This window comes from Stenella coeruleoalba (assembly GCF_951394435.1).
Source record: "Stenella coeruleoalba genome assembly, chromosome: 20".
NCBI lineage: Eukaryota > Metazoa > Chordata > Mammalia > Artiodactyla > Delphinidae > Stenella > Stenella coeruleoalba.
The window spans coordinates 52022637-52033977 of record NC_137166.1 but is presented as its reverse complement, the minus strand read 5'-3'; the positions used below and the strand labels follow the sequence as shown (position 1 = coordinate 52033977).

General features: G+C 54.1%; 2 protein-coding genes across 6 annotated transcripts in view; one reads left to right on the top strand and one right to left on the bottom strand.

The window, feature by feature from the left end:
- The first annotated feature begins 3941 nt into the window (after positions 1-3941).
- On the top strand, positions 3942-9066 carry FUZ (fuzzy planar cell polarity protein). Of its 4 annotated transcripts, XM_079906740.1 has the most exons (12): positions 3942-4132; positions 4280-4313; positions 4573-4694; positions 4973-5057; positions 5279-5347; positions 5570-5674; positions 6499-6696; positions 6843-6938; positions 7262-7368; positions 7460-7524; positions 7606-7680; positions 8789-9066. In XM_079906740.1, the coding sequence occupies exons 3-12, from the start codon at positions 4612-4614 to the stop codon at positions 9013-9015; spliced, it is 1110 nt and encodes a 369-aa protein (XP_079762866.1). In that variant the 5' UTR covers positions 3942-4132; positions 4280-4313; positions 4573-4611; the 3' UTR covers positions 9016-9066. The 4 variants fall into 4 exon arrangements, 2 of the variants coding, with proteins under 2 accessions (XP_079762866.1, XP_079762865.1); XM_079906739.1 differs by having other exon boundaries at positions 3942-4313; XR_013825214.1 differs by lacking the exon at positions 7262-7368 and having other exon boundaries at positions 3942-4313; positions 8789-8860.
- A 298-nt stretch (positions 9067-9364) lies between these two features.
- AP2A1 (adaptor related protein complex 2 subunit alpha 1) overlaps positions 9365-11341 on the bottom strand; it is a 36206-nt gene continuing 34229 nt past the window's right edge. For both annotated transcript variants that reach the window (XM_079906738.1, XM_079906737.1), the window contains exons 19-23: positions 10623-10747; positions 10418-10534; positions 10255-10324; positions 9891-10025; positions 9365-9498 (exon numbers count right to left, since the gene is read on the bottom strand). In XM_079906738.1, coding sequence (XP_079762864.1) covers positions 9421-9498; positions 9891-10025; positions 10255-10324; positions 10418-10534; positions 10623-10747 — 525 coding nt within the window. In that variant the 3' untranslated portion in view covers positions 9365-9420. The remainder of the gene's footprint in view (positions 9499-9890; positions 10026-10254; positions 10325-10417; positions 10535-10622; positions 10748-11341) is intronic.

Here is an 11341-nt window from a genome sequence, read left to right as displayed (position 1 = left end):
TGTAGTTCCCCAGCTAAGCAAGAGCCGTCCAGGGCAGCTGATCTAGTTCCAGGATACTAACACTCCTGACAACCTGCAGAAGTAGAAGTGAATCCTCTCTAGAGGACTCTAATCAATATCACAAAGACCACCAGCACAGAAGTAAAGACTGAAATTAGAGTCCACAGAAACAACAGTTAACAGATGAAGGTCCCCCACCTCCAGGTACTGGAATTGTCAGGTTCATAATGAACCACAATATGCAAAATAATAGGATAAATAAAGGACATTAAGTTGTCTCCTGCTGTGTAACAAATTACCCCAAAATTTAGTGGATTGAAACAACAACATTGTTACTTCGCAGTTTCTGTAGATCAGGAATCCAGGCATGGCTTAGCTGGGTCCCCTGCTTCAGAGACTATAATCAAAGTGTCAGCCAGGGCTGTAATCACCTCGAGGCACAACTAGAAAGGATCTTCTCCCATACTCATTCTTGTCATCGTTACCAGGGTTCAGTTCTTCACAGACTATTGGCCAGAGGTTCCATGTGTCACCCACCAGGGTCCTTGGACTCTTTTTTTTTTAATAATTTTTAAAACTTTATTTTATTTTTAGCTGCATTGGGTCTTCATTGCTGTGCGCTGGCTTTCTCTAGTTGCGGCGAGCAGGGGCTACTCTTCGTTTCGGTGCGCGGGCTTCTCATTGCGGTGGCTTCTCTTGTTGTGGAGCACAGGATCTCGGCGTGTGGTCTTCAGTAATTGTAGCACATGGGCTTAGTAGTTGTGGCTCATGGGTTCTAGAGTGCAGGCTCAGTAGTTGTGGCACACGGGCTTAGTTGCTCCGCGGCATGTGGGATCTTCCCGGACCAGGGTTCGAACCCATGTCCCCTGCACTGGCAGGCAGATTCTTAACCACTGCGTCACCAGGGAAGCCTCCTTTGACTCTTTAATCAATAAAAATTGATAAAAGGCCAGACAAGAAATTCAGGCAAGCCTTTATTGGGACTCTTGCTGCAGCAGGAGGGAGAAAAACAAGAAAGAGGTGCCCTTGTTTGCTCCGTGAGGGGGAGCAAGCCGGTTCTTTAAATGGGGTGAGGGGAGAAACAGTTTTTCGGTAGGAAGTACTTCAGGCAGTAGGAAAATTTTAAATTAACCTGGAAAGATTATCTGAGAGACAAGAAGGAAGAGGGAGAGCAACATGAGTCATAAACATTTACGTAATTACAAATAAATATTGCCTGCATAAAATAAGAGATATATTCAACGAGGGCATAAAAAAAGTAAAACTAAAATGCTGACAACACTAGTTGGTTAGTCTGGGAGGGAGCTTAACGGAGTTAAGGTGTTATATTCTCTTTGTATTATTTGAGAGAGGGTTTAAGATCTTTAACTTTTTGCTGAATTAGATGTGTAAGGTAAAGTTTCAAGAATAACCAATAAAAATAAAAGAGAATTCTTGTATAACTTTGAAACCAGAAGAAAGAGAAAATAATGAACTGAGGAAACAAACAAACAAAAAATCCAGTAAAAGATAAGAATGGAGGAAAAAAGCGTTGAAAAGGCAGAACAAGAAATATAAAAATAAAACAATAGAAATAAATCTACATATATCAGTAGAAAATAAATGTAAGTGGACTAAAGAAAAAATTCATAGAACTACAGGGAGAAATTGATATTTTAGTTCATTTGTTATTTTATGCAGTTTTTCACCTAGTTTAATGTAATTTAATGTGCAGGGTAAATGTCTTAATATTTCTTATCAACTATTAGAAATCAAATCCAGAGTGCAGACAAAACATGTTTAAAAGAAACAAATGTGGGCTTCCCTGGTGGCACAGTGGTTAAGAATCTGCCTGCCAATGCAGCGGACACAGGTTCCATTCCTGGTTCGGGAAGATGCCACATGCCGCGGAGTAGCTAAGCCCATGCACCACAACTACTGAGCCTTAGCTCTAGAGCCTGCCAGCCACAATTACTGAGCCCACGTGCCACAACTACTGAAGCCTGCGTGCCTAGAGCCCGTGCTCCGCAACAGAGAAGCCACAACAATGAGAAGCCTGCACACTGCAACGAGGAGTAGACCCCGCTCACCGCAACTAGAGAAAGCCCACGCACAGCAACGAAGATCCAACACAGCCAAAAATAAATAAATAAATTTTTAAAAATAAATTAAAAAAACAAATGTTTTTTAATATTGCTATATATTTTGTAAATATATTTGGATAAATGAGGGCAACTGTTCTCACAAAAGAGAAAAGATCTAGAAAACCATAATTCAAAAAGTCACGTGCCGCAATGTTCATTGCAGCACTATTTACAATAGACAGAACATGTAAGCAACCTAAGTGTCCATCGACAGATGAATGGATAAAGAAGATGTGGCACATTTATACAATGGAATATTACTCAGCCATAAAAAGAAACGAAATTGAGTTATTTTTAGTGAGGTGGATGGACTGTCATACAGAGTGAAGTCAGAAAGAGAAAAACAAATACGGTATGCTAACACATACATATGGAATCTAAATGGTTCTGTTGAACCATTAGGGCAGGACAGGAATAAAGACACAGGCGTAGAGAATGGATTTGAGGTCGCGGGGAGGGGGAAGGGTAAGCTGGGACAAAGTGACAGAGTAACATTGACATATATACACTACCAAATGTAAAATAGCTAGTGGGAAGCAGCTGCATAGTACAGGGAGATCAGCTCGGTGCTTTGCGACCACCTAGAGGGGTGGGATAAGGAGGGTGGGAGGGAGGCGCAAGAGAGAGGGGATATGGGGATGTAGCTATGCATGTAGCTGATTCACTTCGTTATACAGCAGAAACTAACACAACATTGTAAAGCAATTATACTCCAATAAAGATGTTAAAAAAAAAAGAGAGAGAAAATCTAGCTGACTAAATTGATAACTTAATGAAGATTTACTTCATCACTTTAAACACACAGAGGTGAGAACCTAACGCATATCAGCATAGGCTAGGCTAAATCTATTTTGTTACATCTATAATATAGGTCAGAATAGGACATTCAAAAGAGACGAAGTGGGGTTTCCCTGGTGGCGCAGTGGTTGAGAGTCCGCCTGCCGATGCAGGGGACACGGGTTCGTACTCCAGTCCGGGAAGATCCCACATGCCGCGGAGCGGCTGGGCCTGTGAGCCATGGCCGCTGAGCCTACGCGTCCGGAGCCTGTGCTCCGCAACGGGAGAGGCCACAACAGTGAGAGGCCCGAGTACCGCAAAAAAAAAAAAAAAAGACGAATTGCATTTATACGGTTTCATGAGAAAAAGAAAGTTTGAAAACAACATTAACACAGTAACCATATTTGTGAAAACGTGAGTATTCTGTGTTAAACTGTAAAGATTTTATTTTAGGGAAAGGATTTTGGGAGGAGTATTTTCACATTCTGCACAATACACTATCATGTATAAATTCATTACAAATAATATTATTTTCCGATTCTGGAAAATAAAGGATTTCATCTTTCTTTTTCTAACAGCAAAAACAACCATGCCATTTGTGGGTTACTAGGCAACGCTCGCCGGACCAAACCATCCTCGAGGGTGAGGAGGGAGATTTTGCTCTAAGGAAGTGCTCGGGATTCGTCATGCGGCCATCTTTGAGAGGGGCACAGCTGTTTCTAGCCTTGGAAGAGAACGAGGACTGAATGGTGGTTGCTAGGCAACGCCTAGGCACTGTCGCCATCGTTGAGTATGGCATAGTGCTGCCACTACAAAACGGAAAGCTAAGCCAAAGCGGTTGCTAGGCAACGCCTCGGCACCGTCGCCATCTTTGAGTGTGGCACGGCTCTTTTGTCAATTTAGAATGTGAAACGTATTAGTTTACGTGATGGTTACTAGGCAACGCCTTGGCGCAGTCCCTACCTTCGAGTCGGGCTCTTCATTCTCTTAAATAGAGTCGAACCGCTCCAAGGAGCGACTAGGAAGCTTAGCAAATAAAATTAGCCGCCATCTTTGTTAGGGGTATTGTGACTTCCGGCTGGGGCGGAAGAGAGCGTAACGGGGCGTGGGGGAGGTGCTGGAATAGGAGTTGATGGGGGTTTGAGTTGGATGAAGAAGGCGGGAATCCAGTCCTCTTCCAGTTAGCTCCCCATCTCGCCCTCTGTCGGCTTCGGACCGCAGCCTGACTTCGTGTGACTACCGGCATGCTCCAAGGCGGGCATTGACTGTCCCCACGGAGGGACTGGGAAGCGGGGGTTCCAAATGGGAGAGGAGGGGACCGAAGGCACCGTACATCTGCTGTGCCTCGCGGCATCCAGCGGGGTCCCTCTGTTTTGCAGGAGCAGCCGCGGCGGCGCCCCCGCCCGCCAACAGGTGGGCCCCCGGGCGCCTGGATCTCCAAAATGGAAGGGGTTTAGATGCTTGGACTCTGGGTCTTCAAGGGAGTAGGGGCTGGGGAAGTTTCAGAATTGAGTTTGGAGGGTCGAGGGTGCAATTGACCAGTGATCCTGGTTCCCCGAAGAGGAGGGGCCAGGAGATCTAGAGAGAGGAGGGGGTTGGGGACCTGAGTCATTGGTTCCAATAGAAGACGGGATTTGGGGGCTCCTGTCTAAAATCCCCAATCTTTCCCCAGCTCCCATTCTCTGTCATCGGCTCCCTCAATGGAGTCCATATGTTTGGGCAGAATCTCGAGGTGCAGCTGAGCTCTGCGAAGACGGAGGACACAACCGTGGTGTGGAAGAGCTTCCATGACAGGTCTCCAAGGGTAGCTTGGGGGCAGGGCCAGGGTGATAGCTCCTGTTGAAGACAACCCTGAGGCCATCCAGCTCTCTAACGCCAGCTGTTTACCTGGCTGTGGGATCTTTGACAAGTCAGTTACCCTTTCTGATCCCTGAGTTTCTCTGAATGAAAAGCAGGTTGTGCTCGGGCATGGATGTAGCTGGCATCCAGGATCAAGGGCAGACCCTACTCTCCTCGCTGCCTTGTTTCCTTGGCCTGGACTCATTCTTCCTTCTCACCTTCCTTTCTCACAGCATCACCCTCATTGTTCTGTCATCTGAGGAGGGCACCTCGGAGCTGAGGCTGGAGAGACTACTCCAGATGGTGTTTGGGGCCATGGTGAGACTCCCCAGCCCTCTTTTCCAGTCCCAGGAATCTGAACTCTCAGCATCCCTCTCCCTCAGGACCCAGGAATCCTAGAACTCAGTCCCTCCTGCCTCGGACTAAGGAGTCCAGATCCCCAGTTTCCTCCTCCTGCAGACACAGGAGTCTGAGTCCCAGCCCCTCCTGTCTTATAACCAGTAATCCAGGTCGCCTGCTCTCCTATATGTTTCTTCTAGGTTCTTCTTGTGGGACTTGAAGAGCTGACCAATATCCGCAATGTAGAGAGACTGAAGAAGGAGCTGAGGGTGAGGCTGCAGGACGTGAGGATGGGAAGTTAGGATACCTGGTTACTGATATTTGGGAACTACAGTTCCCAGAAGCCCCCGGGGCAGCCTGACCCAGTGGGTTCAGGGGGCAGCTTGGTTGTCTGACACCCCTCAGCAAGGCCCAGTAGGGCCAGTTTTCTGAGGAGGAGGCAGCAGATCTGGGTACCACCTGGGTCCTAGGCTTCATTTTCCCTCTGCTAGGCCAGTTACCGCCTCATCGACAGCTTCCTTGGGGACTCAGAGCTCATCGGGGACCTGACCCAGTGTGTGGACTGTGTGGTTCCTCCAGAGGGGTCCCTGCTGCAGGTATTGGGAATGCCTTGTAAAGTCTTAAAACTGTCCCTCTGGCCCTGGCTCAGTCCCCATCCTCTTACCCTTGGACCATTGCCTCAACCTCTTCCTAATCCTTTTGGCTTCTAGTCCAACCCCCGCCTTGACCCCGGAAGGATCTTTCTACACCGAGAGCTGCCCCTGCCCCTCCCCTGGTCACAGCCCGCCCGTGGCTTTCCATCACCCCCAGGACAAGGTCTCAGCCCCTCAGCCTGGTGTTGAGGACCTGAGGAATCTGACGCCCGCCAGCCTGCTCGCCCTAATCTCTACTAACTCCGCAGTCCACCCTCTCCCAGCTGCCTCATGAGTCTCACAAATCCCCACAGCTTCCCAGCTTCCCTGCCCTGGCACATCCTGTTCCTTCTACCTAGGAGATCTCTATCTCCCCTTCCTTAAATATTGCTCTGGATTCATCTGGCATGACTTGCCTCCCAGCATTGTGACTCTCGGCAGGTGACTTGACCTCTCTGAGCTTCAGTTGGTTGTAGATTGCGCCTACCTGGCCTATAATACAACGCGATAAACCGTAGCTGCTGCTGTTACAAGTATTAGCTTCTGTAGGACGTGTCAGGCTATTTAGCAATCACCCTACCTGTTTAATTTCGCACTGTGACTTGGGATGGCACCTGCATGTGAAGGTGAAGGAACTCAGGCCCAGGGAGGGTGGGACACATGAGCATGGCCACCAGGCAAGCTTTGAATTGTATGGCCGTCTCTTCCCACTCCTTACGCACCTGGGAAGTCACTGTCGGCCCTGCTCAGGTCTCCTGACCTGCAGCCGGCCTGCCTCCCGTACCCAGGAAGCCCTTTCTGGGTTCGCCGAGGCTGCGGGCACGGCCTTCGTCAGCCTGGTCGTGTCGGGCCGGGTGGTGGCAGCGACAGAGAGCTGGTGGCGGCTGGGGATGCCGGAAGCCGTGCTGCTCCCCTGGCTGGTGGGATCCCTGCCGCCGCAGGCCGCTCGCGACTACCCGGTGTACCTGCCTCACGGGAGTCCCACGGTGAGTGAGTGGATGGGGCGGGCAGGGGGAAGGTGGGGGCGGGGAGGAGCGCGCAAGGGGTGGTACCTGGAGGCTGTCTCGAGGAGGCGGGGCTTGCGATGAGAAGGGGAGGAGCTCCGGCCAGCCCACTCTGCGGGCTGCCTCAGGTGCCGCACCGGCTTCTGACCCTGACGCTCCTGCCGGGCTTGGAGCTGTGTCTGCTCTGCGGGCCGCGCCCTCCCCTCAGCCAGCTGGATGCACAGGTGAATCTGGGCTACGTCCCGCTCTTCCCCTATTTCACCCGCTACCCCCGGCCCTTCTCTGAGCACCCTGACCCGCGAGTGCGCTCTTTACGCTTGACTCGCCCTTGGTCCCGCCCCCTTCGGGCTGTGCTCCAATCACCGTCCCCGCAGCTCGGCCCCTCTTTCCCTCTTACAGCGTCCTTCCAGGCCTCGCCCCTTCCCCGGTCCCCTCTGCCCTCTGCCCTTGTGTTCTCCTCCCCTGCCCTGGCCAAACCGCCTTCTCTTGGTATTCCCCCGACCTCACCCACCGGCCCCGCCTCTCTCGCTGGCCACGCCCCCTGCAGCTTCTGGAGCGCTGGTGGCAGCCACTGCTGGACCCGCTGCGGGCCTGCCTGCCGCTGGGATCCCGAGCGCTGCCCGCGGGCTTCCCCCTGCACACGGACATCCTTGGGTAGGGCTCAGACCGGGGAGTGGGTTGAAGGTGGGGAGTGGGTTGGGGGTCCTCATCCCCTTTTCTGGCCGTGACACCTCTTTTCCCACAGGCTGCTGCTCCTCCACCTGGAACTGAAACGTTGCCTCTTCACGGTGGAGCCCTCGGGGGATCAAGGTGACTGAGAGGAGGGCGGGGCCAGGAGGGGCGTGGGCTGGGGAGGGGCTCTCTGTTACCCTGTCCCTCTTCCCCCTTCAGAACCGTCTTCTGAGCAGCGTCGGCGCCTCTTCCGCTCCTTCTACACCCTGGTCACCGCCACGCACTTTCCACCAGGTCAGCGGCGGGCACAGCGGCCCCTTTGCACAGGCTGGGACACTCGAGTCCCAGCTCTCACAAGCTGATGGTGGGGAAACTGGTAGGAGAAGCCAGCTGCGAAGTGGGCTTGGCTGTCTGTGAGGACTGGGCAGTGCACACTGACAGGAAGGCAAGAGAGGGGCAGGGAGGTCCCAATCGGTAGGTTTCAGGACCTCCTGGCTAATCCTAATAGCTAACACTGAGGCCTCATGTCCTGCCAGGTGCTTTTCTGTGTACTGACTCACTTCATCCTCATAGGTGAGGGCTATCTCCTGTTATGTCATCATTCCCATATTATGGATGAGGAAACAGGCTCAGCTAATAAGCAGCAGAGCCACGATTCAGCCAGGCAAGCCTGGCTCCCACATCCACACACTCCTGCTCTAGTGCTGCAAGTACACGCTTTGCCGATAGTCTTGGGTGGAGTAGGGGTGGTAGATTCCACGGAGCCCAGGTCCGGAAGGAAAAGTTGTCACATATGACCTGTGAGGCTCAGAGAGACAAAGGGGGCTGAGGAGCCAGGCACAGGATGGCGACTGGTGGCCCTGCAGTTGGGGCCGCGGCGGTTGCTGCTGCTGCTGCTGTCTGCTCAGAGCCCCACGCATGGGCTGCAGACCTAGAGTGACACTACCACCCCAGCGAAGACCCTGATGAGTGTAACAACATGGTAAAAAGCTCCACCTGGAAGGGGCAGACGACTGTCCCTTCCGAGCTATGCGACTCCACCGCCCAACCTGCTTCCCACCTGTAAGTGGGGCAGGGTCCTCAGAAGGGTTACGGAGGTCTTCCCTGGAGCCCAGCGCCCGGCACCTGGTAAACATCTCCTGCGTGTTTATGATCTGTATTGCTAAGCAGATTACCTAGGGCTGCACACGCAGTGTACCCACGAAAGTGGGGGACTGAGGCTGGGTGGGAAGAGGGGGAGAAAGTCCGTGATCTTCTCAGGTCCTGACAGCTGGCTGGAGCTGTAAGGCTCTCCTCTGTCAGGAGTCAAACTTAGGCCCAGGATAGGGGTGGCCCCCGCAGGTTGGCATCCTAGTTGTCCAGGCCCCACTGGTCACCTCGGCCCTCCCTGTTCTTCCTTCAGAGGCGGGGCAGCCAGAGGAGAAGGCGGAGGAGGTGGTCCATCGGGCGCAGGTACCGAGAGCCTGCTACCTGGTGTCGGGGGCTGAGGAGCCAGGCACAGGATGGCGACTGGTGGCCCTGCAGCTGGGGCCACGGCGGTTGCTGCTGCTGCTGTCTGCTCAGAGCCCCACGCATGGGCTGCGGGGCCTAGCTACCCACACTCTGCATGCCCTCACCCCACTCCTCTGACCGCTGGGCGTGAGCGCCAGACACAGACAAGGACGTGGGGCTGTTAGCGTCTCTCTGTTTATTCGCTCACAATAATACACAGCCCCTGGACAGGGAGGGGGCAGGAGGGGCTACGACAGGGTGGGGTGGGAGGGGAGGACATTCCCACTTCCCTGGCCCCTCTCCCCTCTGTGCTTCGGGGGGGAAAGGGAGGAAGGGGGCTCCCCCTTACCCCCCAGAATGTAAACAGCAGCAGATGAACAAAAATAAAAATACAAAAGGCTGGAGGAAGGTCCTAGGCACCCCCCGACCCCGGGGTCTTCCCTGTCACCAGCGGAGGTCCCCTCGCTGCCCCATCCACCACGGCTGCCTCAGTCCTGGTGGCTGCCCAGTGCCGGCCACGTCCCCGGGGGCACAGTCCAGGGCTCAGAACTGCTGGGCCAGCAGCTCACAGAGGTGACGGGAGACGGGCTCCTTACTGGTGCGCAGGGTCAGCCGGTACATCTGGGGGGACGGGGGGACTCAGGGAGGAGGCAGAGAGGATGGAGAGCCCAGGGTGGGGGGTTGGGGGGGAGGGGGATACAGGGCAGATAAATGATGAGAGGAGAGAAAAAGGATCAAGGGATCAGAAAGGTGATAGAAGGGCCAGGGAAGACAGAGGTAAAGGATGAAAGATAAAAAAGAGGCCACAAAGGGTGGAAGGGATATGGAGAGATGAAAGTCAGGGAGGGAAAGGGAGAGGAAGACCAGAGGATGGAGAGACAGGAGGGAGGCAGGAGAGGGAGGAGACAGGGCCACAGAGCAGAGGCATGTGATTCAAAGAACACAGTGAGGCAGGAGGGGGCCGGGTGCAGAGAATGCACACGAAGCGGGGAGCCTCGCAGAGCACCACTCACCTGAGCCTGGGCATTGGGCTCCAGCCGGAGCAGACAGCCCACCTGCAGGGCTTTCGTCTGGATGATTCCAGCCCCCACGAAGTTCTCTGGGTTGGGGTCCACATTGTCCAGGAGAGCAGAGCCAAACCCCAGGAGCTGAGGAGGAAGCGGGGGAGCCGTCAGAGGGTGCCCGATCTCTGTTAGCTCCCAGACAGTGGCACACCAGTTCCCCCAAACCCTTTGGAGTGGAAACTGGCCCCACTTTACACATGGGAAAACAGAGGCTCAGAAGTGGAGCAGCCACTGCTCCCCAAATCCCAGAGTTGGAGAGAGAGGCAGGGCTGGGAAGCTAGCCCCGGTGCTTCTCCTGTCTAGCCTGTCTCACCTTGGCCTTAGTGACCTCCGCGTCCATGGGGTGGTTGGCTTTGAAGATTTTCTGCGCCTCCTGTTGGGGCCTAGGGGCCGGGAAAGGTTCAAGTCAGGGATCTGGAAGCCCCAGCCCCGCCCACCCTGAGGGCGGCTTTGGCTCCGTCCCCCGCGCGGCTCACAGGCTCAGCTGCTTCCAACGCTGGAAGAAGTCCTGGGCCGCCATCTCCGTCGGCTGGAAGAACTTGTTGATGGTCACCGGGAGCTTCAGGGTGAGGGATTGGGGGGCGCCCCCGTACCTGGCGGGAGAGGAGGGAGGGCTCGGTCAGACCACACCCTCGCCCCGGAACCCCCGCCCACCCCGCAGCGCCCCGCCTCCTGACTCACCGGAAGCGCACGGACAGGAGCGGGGGCGTCAGGAAGTCCCGCAGACACTCGATGTTGAGCACCTGCTGTACCTGTGCCCCACCGTCCACCTGCGAGGCCACCCGCTTGGTCTGCACGGCCAGCTGTGCCCGCCCGTGGTCAAGGAAGCCAGAAACAGGAGCGGCCCGGGGGGCGGGGTGGTGGTGTTGGGGAAGGGACTTGACCATCACCTGATGGTTCAGAACTTTCCTGGAAGCCCCAGCCTGCCGTCCCTTCAGGGGCTCGGCGCTGCCGTCCAGGGCTCATCGTACAAGGCCTAGCTCCAAAGTCCTTCCTAAGCCAAACCTCTGACCTAGGTGCCTCCTCTGGCCTTCCATAGTGGGCTCAGCCACCTCCATTATGGTACAGGTCACACCATGGCTCTGAAGGCTGACCTGGGTTTGAATCCCAGCTCTTAGCACCTCGGTTACTATGGGCAAGTCACTTAACCTCTCTTAGCCTCATCTGCGAAATGGACGTAGTGTCCTCAGCAGTCCATGAAATCATCCAGCACAAGTACTTGTCAGTGTGTGTGGCACACGGTAGGTTCACCAAAATGGTGGCCTTTGTGTCAACAACCCACTGGCAAGGATGGGGTCTTATGTCTCTCTCCCCCGGGCCCTGCCCAGCACAGAGCTGAGCCTACAGAAGGCCTCTGGAAATGCTGAACCAAAGAACTGAAAAGGTCCTCAGTTTTAGGG

Bases quoted from the DNA above. Each gene is read 5' to 3' on its own strand.
- FUZ (XM_079906739.1), top strand. From the start codon at position 4,203: ATGGGAGAGGAGGGGACCGAAGGCACCGTACATCTGCTGTGCCTCGCG. The intron at 4,695-4,972 runs GTCTCCAAGGGT...CCTTTCTCACAG, and splicing joins TGGAAGAGCTTCCATGACAG to CATCACCCTCATTGTTCTGT. The intron at 7,525-7,605 runs GTGACTGAGAGG...TTCCCCCTTCAG, and splicing joins GGAGCCCTCGGGGGATCAAG to AACCGTCTTCTGAGCAGCGT.